The sequence below is a fragment of the Silene latifolia genome, chromosome 1 (assembly GCF_048544455.1).
Source record: "Silene latifolia isolate original U9 population chromosome 1, ASM4854445v1, whole genome shotgun sequence".
Lineage (NCBI taxonomy): Eukaryota > Viridiplantae > Streptophyta > Magnoliopsida > Caryophyllales > Caryophyllaceae > Silene > Silene latifolia.
In genome coordinates, this window is record NC_133526.1 from 13,569,866 (window position 1) to 13,593,329 (window position 23,464).

At 38.1% G+C, this 23,464-nt stretch overlaps 2 protein-coding genes across 3 annotated transcripts; one reads left to right on the forward strand and one right to left on the reverse strand.

The window, feature by feature from the left end:
* Positions 1-351: 351 nt before the first annotated feature.
* Positions 352-12,539, forward strand: LOC141599307 (uncharacterized). Of its 2 annotated transcripts, none has more exons than XM_074419300.1 (23): positions 352-679; positions 2,076-2,204; positions 2,508-2,592; positions 2,725-2,778; positions 2,867-2,952; positions 3,145-3,248; positions 3,565-3,637; positions 4,473-4,875; positions 5,128-5,451; positions 5,523-5,711; positions 6,474-6,569; positions 7,054-7,117; positions 7,215-7,342; positions 7,737-7,983; positions 8,076-8,310; positions 8,892-9,015; positions 9,098-9,156; positions 9,800-9,893; positions 9,980-10,151; positions 10,591-10,692; positions 10,995-11,113; positions 11,328-11,387; positions 12,269-12,539. In XM_074419300.1, exons 6-23 carry the CDS (start codon positions 3,215-3,217, stop codon positions 12,368-12,370), a joined length of 2,625 nt encoding a protein of 874 aa, XP_074275401.1. In that variant the 5' UTR covers positions 352-679; positions 2,076-2,204; positions 2,508-2,592; positions 2,725-2,778; positions 2,867-2,952; positions 3,145-3,214; the 3' UTR covers positions 12,371-12,539. The 2 variants fall into 2 exon arrangements, with proteins under 2 accessions (XP_074275401.1, XP_074275395.1); XM_074419294.1 differs by lacking the exon at positions 352-679 and adding an exon at positions 855-1,329 and having other exon boundaries at positions 1,489-2,204.
* A 727-nt stretch (positions 12,540-13,266) lies between these two features.
* Positions 13,267-16,506, reverse strand: LOC141599323 (PWWP domain-containing protein 5). Its single transcript, XM_074419311.1, has 2 exons — positions 16,246-16,506; positions 13,267-16,123 (listed from the first exon to the last, which is right to left on the reverse strand). Exon 2 carries the CDS (start codon positions 16,112-16,114, stop codon positions 13,562-13,564), a length of 2,553 nt encoding a protein of 850 aa, XP_074275412.1. The 5' UTR covers positions 16,115-16,123; positions 16,246-16,506; the 3' UTR covers positions 13,267-13,561.
* Positions 16,507-23,464: the final 6,958 nt, after the last annotated feature.

The following is a 23,464-nucleotide window of genomic DNA, read 5'->3' on the forward strand; positions in this document are numbered from 1 at the left end:
TGATGGACAGTGACACTGTCCGTCACAAGCAAGACGCTTTGTTGTTTCTATGCCCCAATTTGGTTTTAAAAAATTCAAAAATTGTAAATTTCATCTAGACCCCATCTATTTATTACTCCCTCTGTCCCGATCATTTGTTGTCTTTTTCCATTTTGGGGTGTCTCAGTCATTTGTTGTCATTTCTATTTTAAGAATGAACTTGATGAGTAAATTGATCATTCACACTCAATTTGTTCCACTCATTATTTAATTATTTACTTCTCTCTCCTTTTTCTTTTTTGTAAAAAAACCAAAGACAACAAAAACGATCGACGGAGGAGTACAAACTTACAGTATGTTGTCTGGACCATTATTTGAAAAAAAAAAAAGAAAAAAAAAAAGAGATTGATAGTACTTAATCCATAATCATAAATCCAATTAATCACTATACGTCTATACTATATTTGATATAAAATGATGATTAAGTAAAAGATACTAGTCCCTAAATAAAATCAACCGTTACCAATTTAAGTCTTCCCGAGTCTATTGTCTTATTTCTATTTCTATTTGATTTCGTCACTAATGCATTTTGTCTGTAATAAATAACTCCTATTTCCCTCCGTTTTCTATACGATCATATTTTGTGGGTTTAATTCTCAAGATGTTTGTCAAGAAGCTTGTTGAAAAGGCCACCAAGAAGGTTTGTTGCTACTACTCAATCTAGATATTACTCCCTCTGTCTCAGTCATTTGTTTACGTTTTTTATTCCTTTTAAACGGATAATTGGGACGGAGGGAGTAACTGTACTTTTGAAGTTTTGAATTTTAAGTTTACATTTGGTTGATATATGATCACTTGTTATCCAGTAGTTTGGTGTCCAATAATTTAGGCGCCTTTTGAGTTTTGGATCTGTAGTAAATGATTAGGAATGAATTGTTGTGTTTGGTTTTCGCGTAATCAGTGGTGGAACTAGAATTTGAAGTTTGTGTCCAAAAGACAAAAGAACTGAAATTTTAACTAAAAATTTCGAAATTATCGTTGTTAGGAGGGCGGTCGTTCCAACCGCTACCGTTATTGTTTTTTGATCAATCGTTTATGTGAAAAAGATCAGCCTATTTCATCCTTGCGGAAGAGAATGATAGTAATAGAATAGTTTGGGAGGTTTTGTTGATGCTTAACATGCTTTAATACGTAGTACGGAGTACTAGCAAGCATGTTGGAAGACTGTTCTTGTACAGTTATGCTATCTGTATCGTATCTCTAACAAACGAGAGACTGACAGGAGATTTCAAGAAATGGTTTGTGTGTTTTCATTCACAATCCTAAGATACAAAAGTCGTATCAGTATTTGTAAAGTACTCCCTCCGTCCCGGTCAATAACTAAATGACAAGTGGAACAAATTGAATGAGAATAATCAAATTACTCGTCAAATTCATTCTTAAAATAAAAAGGACAGCAAATAACTGAGACAGCCCAAAATGGAAAAGGACAACAAATGACCGGGACAGAGGGAGTAGAACCAATCATAATACAATACACAGAATTTCCTGCAATAAATTGGGTATTGGTCCTGATTCCTTGGAAAGAAGATCAACAAATGTTCATTGTTCAGGAGCCTTGGTGAGAGTGTGACTCAGTGTCCGAGTATGATAGCTCGAAGCAATAGTCCACACACTATTTCATCATGAACCAGAATCTCAATATTGTTTACATGTTTCTGGCAAACTGGATTTCGTGCAATATGTAGACCAACATTTTGAATGAATACATATATGCTTATTGGGATTGGGTCATATCAAGGTCGAGTCATTACGGGCTCGTATATGATTCGCGCGTGTTACCATCAAAGTTCTTGTCAAATTAGTCAATTGGGTTTAGGCATTTAGAGCCAAATTCAGATTCACCTGTTTGAGTATGGATACATTTGGTCATTCGAGTTGGGTCGGTTTTGCTAGGTCTTGTGTCCTTTTGCCAGTTGAGCTTAGCATAGTTGATTGTTTCTCCCATAGTACTTAACTTGATTGCTATTCTCTATGAGTCTATGCAGTTCCCTTAACTTGGTATTTTTCTTTGTGTTGGACTTTTTTTTGTCTAGTCCGGGGTTACTTGAGATTCTGAAACCTGAAGATGTCAATCCTCATGTCACTTTCCATCATGGAATTCCACCTGCTGCTACTACGTTAGCTTATGATCCCGTTCAGAAGATACTTGCTCTGTCAACCAGGTTAGTTCCTGACTCCAGTGCTTGTTTACTTTATCAAAAATATTCATATTAGTATTGCTTAATTCAACTGCATGAGCATATTGCTTTCTGATCTACTTCTGCTGAAGTTATAATTATAAGCAATTTATTTGTCATTGCTTTTCAATGTGATGCTTGAAGACCATTGCCTATGGATCTTATTTTGCTGTCATCTGAGGACAGTTCAAGCCCAATCAAATGAGTTGTTTAGTGAATGGTAATTTGCATGCTTTACCACATCGTTCTTATAAGTACTAAGTTGCAGTAGATTTGTTAATTTCACAGGCATGGGCAAGTCAAGCTGCTCGGTAAAGATAACACACAAGCGTTATTGGAGTCTGATGATGAGCAACCTAGCAAGTTCTTACAGGTTTTGCTTTTTTGGCCTTCTTTGCTATCTAGTACTCTTGAAATTTTATATGCTCAGTTCTGTCACTTTGTGTGTTGCCTTTCTTTGTTCATCAGTTTGTTACAATAGTGACTAATTCATGGCTTTGTGTAGTTCGTTCCCAACTCCGGCGTGCTTTTCAATGTCACTTTCGAAGATAGAATTGAGGTAGCTAAAACCCAACGGTTAATGTGCTCTCTTTTTTTTACTTGTTTTTTTACACTCATGTATTCTCACCCGTCTGTTTCACAATTAGGTTTGGAACATCGAAAGAAAGATCTTGTGTCACGTTCATAAATCCAATGAAGAGATCACATCTTTCGCTGTACTGCGACAGTTCATGTAAGCATTTTGAATCCATATATATTTTTGAAATGTTGTTATGATGATGTCCTGATGTGCTTCATTTAGTGGTCAAAGGAAACTGAGAGCAAAGGAGATGTACTTGGAGTCTTGGACTAAAAGTGAATATTCTCAAGCCTGTTATTGAGACTTAACTAGTTAGCTGGCTCTTTTATTTTACTTTCTTGACAGATTTGTTGGAGAATCTACTGGTACTGTAACTATATGGAAGATTAATCAAGAATCGTTTCACATCGAAAAGATGAAGTACTGCATCCCCTACTCAGCTTCACATGGTGAGTTCCCTGACTTGCGTGATTTTCATCTATTTAAATTTTTAAAGCTTCTCATTTTTACCATATTTTAAGGAATATTCAGTGCTTTAGAAGGCTAAAAGTGATGATGGATACTGATTTCCAAATGTGTACCGTTTTTCACTTGTTACTGAATAAGGAAATAACTAGCATCACCAAGTAATTATACTCCATAAACATTAAAACTAGTAGTTTGCAACTGGTTACCCCCTTTCTTTGGGTGTACACCATAGTACCATACGACGTGGTTTTGAAGAGAGAGATAGAATGTTTGTGATGTGGTACTTGCTTTTTTCAGGAATGATAAATAAAGATGCAGTTGCATCTCCTGTAAGGTTTATATTGCCCCAACCCACTGCAGAAAGCGAGAGGTAGTTTATCCAGCTAATGGCCTATTATTTTTATTTCCTTGGCATGTCGATGGAATATCAGCAATAGTTGAAATGACAAGTACCTTTGTGTTCCAAATTTGCTGACATTTTCATGAAAGGGTCTCGCTTGATATGTCACAGGTCGCTTACATACTTGCCTTCATTAAAATTGTAATGACTAAAGGGACTTTTGTTGAATGACCCATTTATACAGAGATTATGATGGCTTTGACTAAATATTTTGCTTTTTTGAGCTGCTGCTCCTTATTTGTTGATATAGTGTGCCAAAAATACGATCTATGATTATGTCTTGAAAAGTCTCTTCAAGGCCAAAACTTACACTGCGTGTGTAACATTTATGACGTCGTGCTACTGGTGCTACGTTGCACCATTTAGCCATCAACGTTTTTACCAATCATTCCTAAATTTTACTAATCTCATTGGAAAACAATTAAAAAGCCATAGTTTGAGTACTTTCTAAGTTTATGAGAGGATAACAGCACTCTCTCAGAGAACAAAAAATAGGGTAACATCCCTGACATGTTGTGGTACACGCTGGAATCTCTCAATCCTCGGTTAAGACTACATAGTTTTGATGCAGCATTATAGTGTGGAGATTAACCTTTTGTGAGAGCTACATCAGGCTGAGCAAACAAACAAAGCCAGATCTTTACTTTTGTGGTGTTTTTTGTACTGAGCTTGTAGAAGAGTAAAGGTTTTTGCTTTTGGTTGTTGGTTTCTAGTTAAACCTAAATACAGCACTTGCATCTCTTGTTTGTTCGCGTTTACTTGAAATAAATATTACATTTCATCCATCTTCGCTGTTCATGAGCAGAATTTTTCTGATATTTGCGGATGGGTTGATGGTATTATGGGCAATACAAGAAAGCAAAGCTATGTGTACAACAAGTGGGTCTGCAACACAACTACTTTCCCATGAAACAAAAATTGTTACTTCTGCTTGCTGGGTGTGCCCATTTGGAAGTAAAGTTGCTGTTGGTTACAGCACTGGGGATATTTTACTATACAGCATCTTTCCTAATTCAAACACTGGAAGTGGTTCTGCAAAATCTGGGGAGCTTTGCAATGCCCAAATTGTTCCCGCTTCAAAGCTCAATTTAGGTTATAAATTGGAAAAGATTCCAATTGCATCATTCAAGTGGGTATACTCAGATGGGAAAGCTAATCGGCTATATATTATCGGTGCCTCTGATTCCACTCATATGGACTTGGTTCAGGTACTTAGATTCAGTTTTGAGTTTTTCAACATCTCTTAAGCTATTTTGGGGTACTTTGTTGTTTCCTGCATCAACTGACCAACTTCCAAAGATCAGGTCATTAACAATTCTTCAGTTCAGCCTGCATTTTAGTGTTGGCGGGCTCTTTGATCCAATAATATGTCATTCTTTTTGGTCTACTCCCCTCTTTTTTCCCTATAAATTGTTTGGAAAACCGACTACTCCGTATCATTTATGGAGCGTTCAATGCAGGTGATCTTGTTGAGCGAAGATTCTGAAAATCAGACGATTAAACTTGGGCTTCAGCTGCCTGAGCCATGTGTTAATATGGAGATCATTTCGTGCCCAAATGAGCTGTCCAAAAATAAACAAGGATTTTTAGTTTTGCTTGGAAAATCTGGTCGTATGTATGCCTATGATGATCATTCCATTCAGAAGTATTTATTGCTCTCCCAAAAAAAATCTTCAGTATCAGCACCAAGTGGATTGACAATAAAGCTTCCCTATTATACTTCAATTGTCACGTCTGCTCAATTTTTAACAAACCATTCTAAGATAATAGGTTCTACTATTGAGGTAATTCCTTTTTTTTTTCCTCGCGTCCATCCTTTTCCTTGTTGGCTGCTGCCTAATCTTGTGTTGTATAGGAGTACACATTGGTGGCGAAAAATTTACCAAGCCTTCTTCCTTCCGAGGCAAAGCACTTCATTCCAACTCACTTCACTGGATTTTCAAAGATAAAGAATTTATATATAACAGGGCATAGCGACGGAACCATAAATTTTTGGGATGTCAGTTGCTCTCTCTTAGTCCCGCTTCTATCACTAACTCAACTGGTAATTGGTCTCTCTGAACTCATTATAACAGTTTGGATATGGTAGTTCTATTTCTGGATGAATTTTCTGCATCTCAATTGCCACATCAAAAAAGAGAACCTACCAAATTGCAGATATCTATCTGATAAAATGAGAATGTAACTACTGTACTTCTTTTACTTCTCATGTAGTTTGCAGTGCAAACAGACAAGGGCATATTTTAATGCAAAAAGAGTAATTGTTTATGCATATCAATAAATCAAATGGAAATGAAAAAGGAGTTTAATGCTGTAACTTTGAAATACTACTCAAATAACTTCAAATTAGTAGTTTTGTGTGTGGAAATTGTCTACAAAGTACAATGTATTGGGAACAAAATAATTTGTTCACTGGTGAGTTGTAATTTTGAGTATTTACAAGTGCCAATGTCCCACATTTTGTAGAATTGTAGATGCGTTCTGACTGAATGAATTGCTTCCTACTTTTGTAGTTGTCTAAATCCTTATCCATAGACCACTTATAAACGAGATGAACTATAAAGGGGTGTTATGGCAACAAACACGCCCTGCTCCCTCCTAAACACCCAAGAGAAAAACGAAACAAGGGGTGGGGTGGGTGGACAGTTATTGCAGGAAGACTGAGAAAATGAGAAAAAAAGACTAAGGAATAATTTTAAACAAATGTGAAGGAGAAAGCTTATATCTTTTCAAAATTGGTAATCTGTTTTTTTCGTTTTATTAATGGGCTCTTAAATACGTCCAAACCTTTTCTGTTGAATCGTAGGGTGAGGATGATTCATCGTCAAGTGGTGTGCCAGTTACGGCTGTTTTCTATTGTGCTGAATCAAGGATTCTGTTTTCTGGGGATAAAAGTGGAATGGTAAAAATCCCACCATACTTTTCTCCAGAGCATTTTATTTTGTTATAAGGTGGGTCTTCTCGACAATACCCTCTCCAATGCTATGTGTTCGCTTGTTTGGGGATTAGAGAAAAAATGGCATTGCAGAGGGCATTAAGGAGAGAGAATCCGCGTGGAGGATGTAGTTTGATTTTGAACTTCTAATCTACTTTTATTTTTATTTGAAAAAAAATTGTTACTTGTCGACTTGTATTATATTTTGTTTAATTTCAAACTTGTCTGCAACTCGAATTTTTCACATTTTCACATTTTTCACTTTTTCTTACCTACTTTTAATTTTACAACTTACCAGTTTCGTTTACATTAATCGTATTTCATTTACTTTTTGTTTCTATAAAACATTTTTTTGGGACTCATCCCTAAGCGGTTTCGGATGATAATTCATATTAGCCGTCCAGAACATTTTGGGACTAAGGCTTTGTTGGTTGTTGTATTTGGAGAACAGGTTCGTATGTATCAATTTAAGCAAGAACCCTTTTCCACAGACAGTGGTTTTTTCTCTTTAGCAGGTAAATTGTTTCTACCATATGTTTTAGAATATTATTAGTCGGGTATTTTTAATTTTTATATTTGTGGTGTAGTGAGTTTTGAGTTACTTGTACTCAGGCATTACAAAGAAAGGAAGCAATCATGTCATCCAGACTGTTAAGCATATCAAAGTGAATGGAACTATACTTCATTTAAACAAAAGAACTGGTTCAAGTCATCTAGCAGTGGGTTGCGCTAATGGAAATGTAAGCTTGTGTCGAAACCCTTTTAAGTCTCGTTGTTCCATCTATCCTGTACTTAACTCCTGCTACTTCCCCTTGCCTTTTTTCCCGTCCTTCTGGATCAAATAAAATTCATAATTAATATGGAGCATCAACATTACAGGGTCAGAAAATTTTGTTGTTTGGGAGAAAAACAGCGTCTTTATGAAAGAAACAGATAAACTTTTGGATCTCTGAAATAAAATAATACTCTTGCTGCAGAATGACTCGTCTATTGAGATTTAAAACACCCATTCAAAGACCTTAAAATTTTCAGGATGTTTGTTTCAATGTTTTTACATAATGTTTTCGAGCCAAGATCACGAAATCCATTTATGGATCATCAAAGGGTTAATGTGTTCAGATATGTTCTTTGCAGATTTCGCTAATCGACGTGGAAGGTCCCTCTGTATTATATCATAAGCAAATTGAAACTGTGCTTTCCGCAGATATTACATCTTTGCAGTTTGAATGTTTTGACATTCTTGGTTTGGAAAAGAATATACTAGTTGTGGCCACAAGGGATTCTTCTGTATGGACACTCGACGCAGATACCGGAAATACACTGAGCAGTAGTGCAGTGCACCCTAAGAAACCATCCAGAGCTCTACTAATGAAGATTTTAGGTAACGTATATTTACGAGCAATCTGGTGTCAGTTACATTTTACTACTTGATGGGCATATGTGATGAAAGCATCTAAATATATGGCTGTGCAGATACAAATAAAGGAGGTTTGGCAGAGGATACATCACAGAAATCAGAGTTATTGTTGCTTTGTTCTGAAAAAGCTGCATATATTTATTCCCTTTCACATGCAGTTCAGGGGGAGAAGAAGGTTTGTTACAAAAAGAAATTTCATTCATCTTCTTGTTATTGGGCATCATTGATCTGCACTTCTTCTTCCAGCTTAGGAGTTATGCTTCTCTTTGCATGTGGAAAAGTTGAAATAAGGTAGGTTAAATTCTGCTACCATAAATAATGTTGTACTATGCAGTGAGCACTCAACACCCAACGTGGTCACATAGGCGTGACAATTGATCATTTTATTTCACTTGAGAAGTTTCAATTGTTATCATAAAACAGCCAAGTAACTAGCCATGTCAGGAACATGTGCATAATCGAATACCCCCTGTTCCTGTAAGAAACTATGTTATACTATATGTTCATGACATTTTTATAAAGAACAATGTATGCAAATGTGCACAATCGTGTAGTAGACAAATCTGTCTGCACTGGTGAAATACGTTTTTTAATACCCATCCATATTCAAGTCACGCTCATACTGGAAAAATGAAGCCAAAATAAACAAGACCTAAATACATATTATGGGGATCCCCCCATTGGCTATGGCTCAGAATAGGAGGCATGAAATCTCAGAAAATGTGCACATGTACTTTTTAAGTTCATGTTGTGTACATTTTCTTTATTTTCTGTCCTTTCATGGGTTGTTGCTTTGGATTAAATATCCCACCTAAGCAATTTATATGTATATATTCTCATATTCTTCATAGTGCTTCCCTCGTTAATTGTAGGTCTTTACCAGAGCTATCTCTTGTTAAAGAAGCTACATTGAGAAGTTTGACACACACACCTATGCAAGAAAAATATCTGGCTGACTACTACTTATGCTCTGCTCCGGATGGAGAAGTTATAATGGTATACTGCCGTCTCAAAATCTGATCTCATTATTACGAAATAATGTTTACCCAATTTATCGAGGTGTTTGTGATTGGTTCAGATAAGGAGTGATCAGGAAATTTTCATTGTTTCAATGCTGTTACATAATGAATCATACAGGTATTTTTTTTCCTCATATTAATCCACTTCTTTTAACATTTAGGAGAGCATAGAATCCAAACGGCAACTTTTAAGACGTGGAAATAGGAGGAATCATATCGCAGGGATAGTCATTAAATGGCTGAGTGATTCTTATGCATGTTCTAAACCTCCCTGGATTTATCCAATTTCATATCACTTGGATAACATTTGTTAGGTGATGTATTATCCATCAAATCTCCTCCTATACATGCTTGGAATGATAGTCAAAAAGATTAATCATCGTACTTCACCGTTACTGTTCCATAGTTAGTCCCGTTTCCTCACCCACTCTTTAAAGCAGCTTCTGCTTCAAGCAGGGTAAGGGTGGAATTTTTGTAGCATTTCCCTTGCAATGACATGATGACTTATTTATTGATCTTTATTTGCTACTTAATGGATTCGGAAGGACAGAGGTTCTTAAAAGGTATTTACTGTGGTTCATTATTTTACAAAGCCAAAGAATTCTACGACTCCTAAAGACATGTCTAGGAAGAAAGTATAGACGAGTCAAAAAAATTCTTTCTGGACTAAGGCTCTTCGTTCTTGAGTGGTTAGAGACAAAAAATGTGTAGATTGGACCACGTGTATTTTTAAACTGAATTTTTATAATAAATTCCCTCAGACAGTTGGATCCCTTTTCACAAGTCTATGATAAAAATATGATAGCTTCAGAGGATGGGCCGACTACTCCTGTCAACCAGAAAGAAAAGAAAAAGGTGCGCATATTCAACAATATCCTGTCTTTGTTTGCCGTCAGTTTGTGTTGAAGCAAATCTGTTTTTAAGAATTTGTCTCCTGACAGGGCATATTTGGGAGTGTCTTCCAAGAGAGAACGGTAAATAAACCAATTCATGGAGCAGATGTGAGTGCAAGTTCTGAAGAACTTTCATCAATTTTTTCAGTTGCAAATTTTCCTATTCTAACTGAAGATGCAGACAAGGTGTTGGAGGTCAATGATGTTGACTTGGATATAGGTGAGCGGATGTGCCCGTCTTTGACCAAATGTTGGATACGTTAAAGAAAATCTTTACGCCCATCTGACTGATTCTGATCATTTATACAAAGTGCGAATTTTTTCGATTGTTAATTTACTTGTTACCAATAAAAACAAGTGAAGAGAGGGATCAGATTTAGCAAGATGAAGCTGTGCATGTATCATTTTAGATCAAGAACTGATAAAGAGGAAACTCAGAGCTACGGCTTACTGCTATAACTCTTTCACCTCGTGTCTGCTATGTTCATATGACTCACTGAAATCCTGAAATATCTCTGAATAATCGACCCTGAAAATCAAAAGACATCATATTCTATCACCATGCTCATTTTTAGCTTGCTTGCACTATCTCGTTGTGCAACGAACATATACATTTTAGACAAGTGCATGACACTTTCATTCTTTCTTGTGTCCTGCAGATGACATTGATCTTGATGATGTGGATGGAAACCCGAAGGGGAATAATGTGACGGCATTGTCCGGTAAACAGAAATTGGCAAGCAAGTTCCAGTCATTTAAAGGCTAGTACATTCTTCTTCCTTCTTATGGCTTCCAAGATTTAAGCTCTCGTGATTAATGTATATATGTTCTTTTTTACTCTGAGCAACACAAGGAAATAGATTAATAAGCTTAGAGAAACAGTAAATATGTCCTTGATGACTACGTGATGTGCACGGCAAGTGTTTGTTTGATCTGATCATCGTAGCTTGTATTTGTATCTGGTTGCCGACATTTGTGCCTTGCATCTTAGACAAATAGTATCATAACAATCACAGTTGCACATGTTTTGCTGCCTCTCTGATTAAAATAATTTCATTTCCAGGGAAACTGAAACAAATGACAACAAAAAATGAGAAATCTTCAGCTCAAGAAGAGCAGCCGAATGGAAAGGTTGAGTCGGTTGATCAAATCAAGAGGAGATATGGATATTCATCATCTAGTGTAAGATTTTATCTAATTAATTTAATACTGTCTTCGTTTGCTTGTGGATTTGTGACTGTCTTCTGTAATATGTCTTGCTGTTGGCTAATATTAACTCCGCTTGTGAGTGTATCCTTTTGTGGCATTCACGGTGAGTCTTAGGTCTCAGAGGAGAGTTGCAGTAGACTTGTGGGGGCCAGTCTAACTTATTATATGAGTTCATATTAATTTACAGGATCCAAGTCTAGCCAAAATGGTTCAAAGTAAGTTGGCTGATAATGTGAAAAGACTCCAGGTATTGTTCATTTGTTCCCAACTTCCCACTATTTCCATTTTCTGTAATGCCTACTTACATACAATACTGAATTTAGGAAAATAAATTCTTCTGGTTTCTTAGCAAAATCAGTTTATGAAAATAGAGCGCTTTCATCGTACTTAAATGAAAATAACAAGACACCTTCGCACATTACTCCATCAGACCCATAACTATTCAAATTTTTGTTATCTGGACTGCTGGTGTATTATAGTTTAGTCATCGCAACAAATTATTTTACTTTATGACTAGTTTTTATTAATCTTAGTTCAGAGGTAAATCCTTAGCTACTACTGCTAGTGCTTTCTTCAAGTTATGTGATAAACTGATAATAATCCATGAAATGAAACATTATAACAATATCTTCTATGTTTTGGTGTCTCTATACCACCATATTGCAAACAACCTGAGGTAGCGCATTTTCAAAATATCGCGTGCATTCTAGAAGATGTTACGTGGTTGTTGCCGCTTTTTATTGTTTATCTTTCTTTTATTCCACCTAATAGGTTATCGTATAGTTTAGCCAAAGAAGATTTGAAACCGTAGTAAAACTTTGTCGCTTTTCAATTGCGAAAAAAAAGGTATTGCTTGCATCATTTGTGGGGGAAAATTGCATGCCATGGCCCTACACATATGGATATGTGGAATCTATGTAGAGCTAGAGAATCCTTCTTAATAGAGTTAGAGAGACTAGTTGGAGACGCATTGGAAGCATGCAAATAGGCCACTTTCCTTGCGACCTTGCTTTGATTTTGTCAACTAGTCTTGTACGCGATCATTGTATAAATACGTAGTTAGGAAGAGGGTGGTCGTATGCTTACAGTCGTCTCGTCTCTCATATGAGTTTTTGTCTTGGTTTGTAGGGTATCGGCATGAAAACTTCAGAGATGCAGGATGATGCTTCGTCATTCTCAGCCATGGCAAAAGAAACTTTACGGGTAGCTGAACAAAATAACCAAAAGTGATATCTTCTCTGCTATTGATTCTGATTTGTTTAGACTTCAGTATCAAGTAAAAGAAATGTCTGCATAGTTTTGGGTGTGGTGTGTACTTCTGGTGAAAAAAAGGGCAATCATATGTTTATATTACAAATATTTGTGGTAAATAATAACATGCGATTTTACATTATTAACATTTAACTAGATTAAAACCACCTGAAAGGACCTAATGGTTAAATTGCAATTTATGTGGCTCAAATGTAGCTTGAGGGTTCCAAGAGTAGGTTTGACAACCCTAACTCATTTTGGACATCCGGTATTCCGGTGTGAGTGATCCTATGGAGCAGTCGATAAATTAATCCTTAATAATCAAACTCAAATTTGACGGTCTCAACCTGGTGTTGGAAGGCGATTTGACACAGCTTAGTTGTGGTTGCGTGTCAAGTACAATTAAAAAAAAAAAAAAAACACGGAGAATGGCATGGGCAATTGGGCGGACATTGGATATTGCCCTATTTAACACTAGCAGCGGTGAAGGACAGTGAGTGGAAACATAAATCATGCGCCAATGTAGCACTAGGGAAGTTACTCGGACAAAGCAGTTGATATTTGACACCCTTCAGAAAAACATGCAACTACAGTCTACACCTGCTGAACTACCCACCGGCCACCACGGTTAAATTCTCAACTCGACATCAACCTTAACATGTGATTAAAAACACCATACCCGCCTCACTTATGTGCCGCCCATTTAATCCATGACATTAATGCGTTTGTATTCCATTTCTCACACCAATCATACCCTGAATATCGAAACTTCAAAGTAGCTTACACTCCAACAAAACATGACATTGTTAGCTGGGTTTTAAAATCTCAAACCGTGTTACCATAACAGAAACAAGTACTAAATGATATGCTGAAAATATCACACACAAACACATGAGCCGTAACTTGAAACTTGGAAGAGCAATTCTAACAGAGTCGCTACAAGAATATACACATTAACTGTGAAAAGCCTAAATTCATTACTCTGACATTTCCCGATTACTCAAAAAGATATCTCGAATCAGCAACTCCCTAGCTATACTTAAGTGATAAGTCATACTAAAGATAAAGTAGATCAGGCTAATCAAGTGAAATACTGAAATATAGAGCAGAAGCAGATGACTGGTGTCAAATACTTACAAGAAGACGGCCAAATGACACAGGTATGGACAATCAAGCTCCAATGCTTTCCACGAGTGTTTCGTCTTTTCTTCTTCTCTTAGCATCAGGTGATGAAGACTTGCGTGGTGAAGGTGCATAATTCAGCTGATAACAAACAAGAGATGCGCCAAAGGTTTCAAACTTTCCCGAACTACTAAATGCAGTATCAGCATCCTTACGTCTCTTGAAGACCACCCTAGCACAGTTCTTTTTGGCCAAAACTTCAGTCTCTGATTCCTTAAGAGGACCAAAGGAACTGAATATATGATTTAACTTTGTTTCTGTGGGAATAGAATCCATGTCTGTAAACTTGAGTGTTAGAGCTGTTGGTGATTCGTCAGGAATATCTTCATCCGATGGTCCCCTTTCTGATAAAACATTTTCGGTTTCTTGACCGCTTTCTTTTTGAACAATATCTTCATTCATTTCCTCATGCCCAGATCCAGAAGGCCGTTCCTTGGACTTGTCAACAATATCATAGCTTTCAGATTCTCCATCATTCTTCAGAAAGACAACGTCCTGAACAACCGAACCTCTAAAATCAGCAAGAAACCTTATCATAGAACTCACGAAGCTGTGTTCTTCCAGAGGATCCACAGCAAGCAAGAGAACCTTTGAGAGAATATCATCGGGAGACGATTTCTTGAAAGGATTAGCTTCAGTTTGCCTGCTGTGTTTGCTTTTGGTGGTTTCCCCCTGAGATGACACGTCTAGCTTCAGTAAAGGAGATGGCTGACTTAGTTGGAGTGCAGCTCTAAGGATGCCCTCTCCAACTCTCAGTCCTGGCTTCGATTCTCTTGAAGGTGTGATTTGAGGACTGTTTTCCTTTGATTTTGATTCATTAGAGTACAGTTTAGCCTTCTTGCATCTCACAAGAGATGAAATGAATTTCTTGTCTGTTTTTTCTTCAGTCTCCTCAACATCATCCTCTTGCTTGCTTACGTCCTTTTTGGCTTTCTTAAGCATCGAGTCTGATAAGTGCTTCACTTTTTTGGTTGATTTACCACTGTCGCCGGACACTTTCTTCCTTTTATGGGGTTTGACATCATCTTCTTCTTCCATTTTCTCTTGTGGAGTTAAAGTTGCATCACTGATCATTTGGTGCATATCTTCTTTCGTCTTACTGGCCGGATCATCAGCTTCATTATTCACATACCCTATCAATTGTCCGAATTCAGCCAAGTGATAACAACCCTTCCACCTATAAAATGCTGACATTTGAGCGTGCACCACCACATGTTCTAGTCGGTCATTCTCTTCGACAAGAGGCAGTTGTGCCAAATTTTTCACATGATCAAGAAATTTCAGAGGCTCAAAAGTTGATGCAGCATATAATCTCTCTCTACTTTCTCGTATACGTGTACTTTCCCGTATTCCAGCATTCTCAATGACCTGAACTTTTAGTCTACTATAAACATCATCAGTGATACAAGGACAAGAGAGCCCAAATTCAGCGCGGCTTGCAGCCTCCTCCAAAGCACACTCCACGGCATCCCGAAATGCTTCAGCATTACTCTGTTTGGTCATCTGAGAGAAATGTGGTTCAAATGGCTTTAATTTTGCCTCCTCATTCCAAGCAAAAGTTTGATCCCCAAAGTACGCTACCAGATAACTCTTGGACCTGAAATGTTTCTTAGCCTGTGCAGATGCATCCTCTGGATCAAATATTTGAGCTGGCCACCATGGATGGCTCCTCACTTTACCCCAAACTAAATCGGATATACAAAATTTACCCTTCTTTTTGCTCTTACTCCCACGACTTGCCTCACCAAGACCGTCTCCCTTTGTAACAGAAAAATTTTCTTCACTCACCGGAGTTACGCCAACAATTGGATCACTCATTACAGACTGATTTTGAAGCTCACCATCAATGTCCAAAGATCCTCCTTCAATGACATTGTCTCCAATGTTCTTTTTGTCACTCCCAACAGAATCAGTTACACCTGCTAAATCCCGGTTTTGAAGCTCACCCTTGGACTCAAAATCCCCTCCCTCAGCTGCATTACCTTCAATGTTCTCTTTATCATTCACACGAGCATCCGTTATATCCCCTATAGCCTGATTTTCAATCACACCCGATGGTTCATTAACCTCAACTACACCACCATCAATGACAATCGATGACCCGTCAATCCCACCCGACATTCCCTTCTCACCAACTACATCCTCATTTACCGCCTTTGGAAACAACCGTCGCGCAACAGACGCCTTACCCCCAGACTCCAGATCATCCTCACCACCACAAACATCAGAACACTCAGATTGTCCCATACCCGCCCTCGAATCACCCACATCAACACCATTCTCCTCCCCATTAACAGAACCCTTTTCAACCACATCCCCAAAACCCTCTAAAACCGGCATTGAACCGGTATTCTCGACAAAATCAACCTCCATATCATCATTCCCCTCTTCCTTCTCCAAACCCTCCTCCTCAACCCCACAAACGACGTCGTTCTCGGGTAGGGTTTTACTAACTTCAACAACATCATCATTCTCCTTATTACCAGTCAATTTACTGTCGGTAGGGTCCACATCAACAGTAGATATATCGGTAGATTGCATGTTAAAACCCTAATTGAAATCGCAAAAACATTATTAAAAAAACGTCAAAAAATAGGTAAAAAAGAAACAAATTCGAAACGAAAATAAGGGGAAAAGGGCAAATTGTTGAGAAAGTATGGATTTTGAGGTACCTGAGTTGTTGAGTAGTGAAGGATACGAAAAATCGTAAGAACTCCGTAGTAGTTTCGCACGAAATGTTGTGGTGGTTCCTCTTGCGTTCTCTATGCGGAGTTAACTGAGAAGGAGATATATGAGAGACACGCAAATTTAATTACTCCCTCGTAGAGTGGTAGACACTAGACTACTACACACAAATCAAGTTGTATCGTGCTCGGGTAGGTTTGAGATCGGCTAGTATACCGAAAATTGAACTCGTCTAGAGTTCGAGCTTTGAAAAGGGTCATATGACAATGATAGGGTTGTGAAAATGGTCAATCCCAGCTCGAGTTCTCATTATATGTTTACATTTTTTTACTTTCTTAAAAATTAACTAAATGAATGTAATTATAAAATTTCGCAACAAAAAGCTTATAAATACAAAAATAACATAAAATTAAAATAAATTTAAGAATATTAAAATTTGTACTAAAGAAATAAAAAGAGCGTCGAGTTGAGTATTAGATCGGTGCCTATATTAGTTCAGGAGCGGCCCATAATTGATCAATCTTGGCTAGAGCTCGAGTTGGGCTTTGACTTAGCCGCTTTCAAGAGCTTGCCGAATGGATTACCCATACGTAGGGATGTCAGCGGGGCGGGTACAAGTGGGTACCGCCCCGCACCCGCCCCAGTTGGGGGCGGGGATGGGTAGAGCTTTGACGGGTGCGGGTACGAATATTGTACCCGCCATGGGTCATGGGGCGGGGATGGATTTCGCATCTTACCCACCAAATACCCGCCTGCCCGCCAATCATTAAAAAAATTAGTAGGATTATAATAATTTTATAAATCATATTCCCTCCTAGTCTGAGTGTTGGTTCCTCTTTCTATTTTCATGCTAGTCGGGTGTTGGTTCCTCTTTCCTTTTTTGGTAAGTTTTGTGTGGTCCAAATTCAATTCCATGTGGGGTAGAGTGTTTTGTGTGGTCCAAATTCATTTCCTTAATTTTGATGCCCAAAAGAAAGGGAACCAACACTCAGACTAGGAGGGAGTATTTAGTTATAGTTAATATATAATGATAATAATAGCAATTTTATAAAGTTTTTTACTAACTTATTTGGTTAAAAATTAAAATTATAAAGGTAAATTCGAAAAAAATTGGAAATTAATAGTAGTGATTAAAGCAACTTTTAAGAAAAAATTTATCGAATAAAAGAGGTAGGCGGAGCGGGTACGGTTTTATATTTTTACCCGTTGGGACGGGGATGGTTTTGGAAATTTGTACCCGCCACGGGTGGTGGGGCAGCCGGCAGGGATGGGCACGAGTTTTTCTTGGTGGGTACGGGTACGGGGGAGCCTATATCCATCACCGCCCCGCCCCAATGACATCCCTACCCATACTCCCGAGTCCCGACTACGGAGTAGTATTCAAGTAATTAGTAGTAGTACGTACTGTGGATATGTCGTCGTAGAATAGTAGCATAACAATTGTTAATATTTTTTTTAATCTCAAATACGAATATGAAACAAATTTAAATATGGCGAATATGAAATATGATCGCAACTCGCAAGTAAGTATCTATCTTTTTTTATTTGTTAAGATATATTCCTTTTCTAAATTGTACAACGAATAAGGAATGTAAAATTATGTAGTTTGAAGAGAATTTCGACCTAAATGTAACCTTAATAGAGTAATAAACTATTGGACACGTTATATTTTTTGGGACGTGCTATTTCCAACACGAAAAATTACTAAATCCTACCCTTTTTTCCATCTTATTCCGACATTACCCCTCACATTTTTACACCCAAAAAACCCTAGGGAGAGAAAGGCAAAGAGAGAGGGGTGAGACATTGTAACAGCCACCCTCTACCCAAGCCACCAGGCTGTCAGCGATGACGATCAGAGCAAGGTTTGGGTCGTCGGCGACATCGAAGAGAGAAGGGGTTAGAGGGTGCCGCGATGAAGATGGGAGTAAGGGTTTGGGTCGTCGGCGATGTGGAAGAAGGGGTTTGGAAGGGTGCGCAGACGGCGTAGACGGCTCGGGTTCTTGTGGGCGGGATGGTCTGAGTGGTCGCCGACGGGATGGTCTCGGTGGTCGGGGCTGGGTAAGATGTCGATGCTGGATAGAGTGGTTGTCGGCGAGGCTGGAAACGGTGGTCTATGACAAGACCGTCTGAGTAGTTGTCGGCGGGATGGCTTGTGTGGTTGGGAAGGGTTGTCGGTGATGGTGAGAGGGAAGGGTTGGGGTGGCGGGAGGTGTCAGGCTGTGGCCTGGAAATTTGGGTGATTTTTTTTTTTTTAATTTATTATTATTATTATTATTTAAATATGGAGGGTAGTGATGGAAAACCATGGCAAAATGTGTAGGATTAAGTAAAACGGTGTGCGAGATTTAGCAATTACGTATTTTTTTTTTTTTGCTTGAGTGTGTAGTAACTAGTAATCTATTGATCTTAATAACTTTAGAATATACTTATTGGATTATTTGCATTGAATGAAAAAAAAAACACGTCATAGCATCGTTTTTTTTTATCACAATATTATTAATATCTATCGAACCAAATTTATAACTTTAATCAGTTAGTCTTGCTGAAGACGGGTTGGAGCAAGTGACGGGTAATGTCACCCACAAAACGGATAGGAGGGAGGACAAGGTGGGGGCACCCCCATGTGCTTCTCTCTCTCTCCTCTATTTGGGTCATTTGTGAGAGAAATGGTATCCGTCACTCTAAGGTGACGAATACGTGCCGTTTTCAATGAGATTTTGTGAACTTTAATTATAGTGCGTTTTTTAACCAAGAAAAATAATTCATGGTGCACTTATGGTTATTGTATTATGTTATTGTATCATGTTAAAAGGACGTGTCAAGTTTGACCCCAAAACTTATCTATATTTCCCTAGGTCAACTAACTAGCGTAGCTAGGCATGCATAGTAAGAATCGAATCCACACCAACGAGAGTCATTGATAGTTGCTAAACTAGTCTCAATCATACAACCATAAGTCAATACCAACAAGTTTTGCTTCTTCTTTATCTAATCTCACTCAATAGATTGTAAGTCAACTAAAGTCTAGTCATATGGTAAGTTAAAGATTTCCAAATTTAAACCTGCCACGACTTTAGATATTCAAGCAACAAACGCAAATAATAGAAGCCACTGACATTTAATAACACAAACAACAAACCCACAACAAAATCTTCAATTTATGACATCTCAAGCCTTCCTTAGACCATATAAATTGTCTGCTCACTAATTTTTATTCTCGGATTGTCATAACTATTTTGAAGACCCTGCAACAAACTTATCATATTTAGCCCATCTGGTAAAATGATACACAAATCGAACATTATAACACTCTTCTTTGCTGAAATTGCAGTATAACAAATCTATAGTCAAACGATCACTAACAGATATACTAAGAAAAATATCAATTTGTATTTACGCCTTCATTATTACTCATACAAAAGGTTGTACAGTATATTCGTTATTCACCGATGAACATGATTTTAGACATTAAAATTAAAAAAGTTCAAATGGTATGGTTGCGCATAATTTGTTTAACCATAATTTTCATGTTTCATTTTGTAAAGGACACACGCAACTAACTACACGCCACCGCCCACCGCCCCTCCCTTTTCCCCCTCTGCCACCAACCACCCCTCTATATAAAACTGTAACACCCCGGTTATGAAGGAGCCTTTAGCAAGACATTCCCTAATAAACCGGACTGTTACCATCTCGGTTTCCCGAGGTAGTGAATAGCAAATTAAACTCCAAGGCAAAATTATATAATTACTTTAACTTAATTATTACAAAACCTCTCTTACATCAAATTACAAAGAACTAACATAAATAAAAGTGAAAGTCTTCTAGATGATGATCTAGCTACTAAGTCTTCTGATCCAGTGTCTCACGCCCACCAAGCTCCCGTTCTATCTCTTAAACCTGTCAAGTATGCTCGCCAATATTTGGGTCATCACAGGTGTTCACGAATACACAAGGTCAACCACGAGGTTGAGTAGGGAAAACAATGAAACAACAAAAAATATGATATGCATGCTCCTCCGTCACCTCCATCTCCATCTCAACTCATATCTCATAACCTCGCCTCATAACTCATAACCCGGAACGCCCACCCATACCGATCCCCGGTAGACTATATATATCGACCGTATCCGATCTCGCCCCATTTCCTTGTTGAGGACACCAGGGCAAGTCTGTGCAGAACCCGCCCGGGCCTTATCACAACATCATCATCACCACACCACATCACCACAACATCCTCCATCTCCAATGCATATGAATGCTCAAAAGAAATTAATGCAACACAATATATATATATATATATCATTGAACTGATAAATCATAAAATCATGCCGGTTACCAAATGTTGTGATAATATACTCAATACGATCAATTCAAAATCACCTTCCAAAGATATGAATCATAATGTAAGTCAACAACCACGAATCAAATCAACGTTCACAGTTTGGTCATATGACACCCAAACAAGTCAACACAATTCAACATCAACGATAATAGGTCAAGTGTATTTCCCTACCTCGCATTTGCGGTCAAATAGTCGGGTGTCCAAAGAATATTCCACAACAATGCGCCCTCTGAAAGATAATTAAATGATAAACAATTACTTAACTATTCCCGTTCCTAAAATAGAAGTTACTAAAAATAGAACTTCCTAAAATGGACTTTCCCGATATAGTAGCTTTTCCATTTTAACAAACCCGACTCAAAACCCGACTTGAATTATTTAACTGACTCGGGAATTAAATTGAATAACTAATATGATAAATAAAAGATTAAACGAATTATACGATTACGAAAACCCGAATCAAACATTGAACAACTCAACAACCCGTCTCTAATTATTTAAATAACTCGGAAGTTAAATTAACTACTAAATACGATAACTTGAATAATAAAGAAAACGAATCAATAACGACTACACAACACGCGCCTTTACTCTCACCCCCACCCTTCACGCACCGCCCAACCACCACGACAACCAACGCATCTGCTCCCCACTTCGACCCCACCACCAACAACCAAGCCCCACCTAGTCGATCGCGCCGTGAGTCAAACCAGAGCTGCCAACCCCCTCACCTAGCGGGGTTGCCGCCACCAACAACCCCTCCTTTGCGCCCCCATAGCCACCACCGTCATCAACAATACTCCATCCTACCACCACAACTCGCTCACCGACTAGCCACGCACACAGTCACAGTGGCACCGCCGTTTCGACCTCCCCCAAGTCCACGGTGGCGCCACCCCAAACCTACCCATCTAAACCCGCTTGAAAACCCGTATGTAAACCCGTTTGACTACCCCTGTCGACAACACCTCCTGCCGTCATTTCCACCGCCTAAAACCCACCTAACCACCACCAATAGGGGCGACTCCAACCACCCATTACCATTACCCCTACTCCAACCACCCTTATCACCTCCCTAAGACACGCAACAGCCACCAACAACCCGACATAAAAGCGAAAACAGAGGAGAAGGGTTGAACTCTTACCTTTTCTACCGCCACAGCTGCCACCAGGGCCGCCCACGGTCGTCGACAACAGCCCCTAGTTCTTCCCTGCTGCGCCGTTAGCAACCACACACTCTCTCTCTCTCGAATTGCGTGAAGGTTGAAGTTTGGAGCTGATGAAAGAGGGAGGCGTGAGGGAGGCGGGTGAGGGAAGGGTTTGTAGTGTTTAGGTTATAATTAGGGTTAGGGTTTAGGGTTAATTGGGTTGAACCTGTTATTGGGTAAACTCAAATGGGTCGAGGGCAAATGGGTTAGCTCACATTTCGAATTCCCTATAAACCCGTCTCAATTAACTTAGATCGATACAATGCTAGTTAAGTAAAATAATCTAACGTAATTATCGACTCAGCAATTAACCTGACTTAATTAGTAATATAAAATGTATAATAACTAATATATAATAATATCCGTTTAATTGATTATATAAAATACGGGGTATTACAGTCTTCCCCCCTTAAAATGAACTTCGTCCCGAAGTTCGCTCCCGTACTCAAACATCAGAAGGGTATTGTATATCGTACATACGGACGTCACGCATTTCTAACACAGTTAACACACACTTTTGACACATCAATTAAACATAACAGACACGAAATGTTACAAAAACCCTTAACTATAAAAATTATCCTTAATTTAATTTGTACTCCACATCTTATTACATTGATATTTTAAATTAATGTTTGTAATTGATGAAAATAAAAGTATAACTCGATTAATTTGAGGATTAAGATTAAGAATTGATAAACTCGCTAAGAATTAGATCCTAGTTCTCTCTCTTCCGCCTCACAATTCCTCTCTTTATGTCTCTTCCGCCTCTCATAACCTCTTTTAATCTTCATCAGATATATCAACAATGTTCCATTCTTCATCAAAATTTCATCTCCTCTTTTAATCTTCATCAAAAACATGATCTGATTCATAAACTTTGTTCATCGGCTTTGATTAATTTCGCAATCAATGGAAAAAATTTAATCTTTTTCTGGTGATATTGATCTTCGTAGTATGGAGAAGATATATGAAGATTTAGATATGGGCGAGGATGAGATGGAGATGGAAGATGATGAAGGATCGTCTGATGTTGTTGCATGTGGCTCAAATATTGTGCTTGTAACAATGGTGGATGAGAAGAGGGAGAGGAAGGGTAAGAGGTGGTTAGAAAGGCGTCAATCTCTAAAGAACAGAAAACGGTATATGGAAGAACTATGTAGAATCTGGCCTAAGTTTTGGTTTGGGGGTTTATTGGAGTATGAGAATGAGGAGAAATCAGTTGATGTTGCATGTAACTCTGATGTTCTTTCTAATTCAGATGATGAATTAGATCTGGTGGCCATAAGAAAAAATCCGGTTATTAAAAGATGGTTTATAAATGAGCTTTCTAAGTATTGGCCTGGTTTTGATCTTACACACGAAGACGAATCGTTAGGATGTTGATTTTTTATTCCCTGTATTTAATTTTTTTAACTGTTTTTTTTAATGGACTAGTGATGATAAAATTGTTGGTGATATGTACTCTGTTTCATCTTATTTTATCTACCCAATGATCTCTAATGTTGAGGGTAGTTGATTGGTTATCAATGTCGTTGTTCATATACAATGCCACCACCATTTGTAGTGATTATGTTGTGTATGTACAACAACGTTGACAAGTTTTGTTTACAAAAGCTTATTGTACTCATTTGATCATGTCTGAAGTTA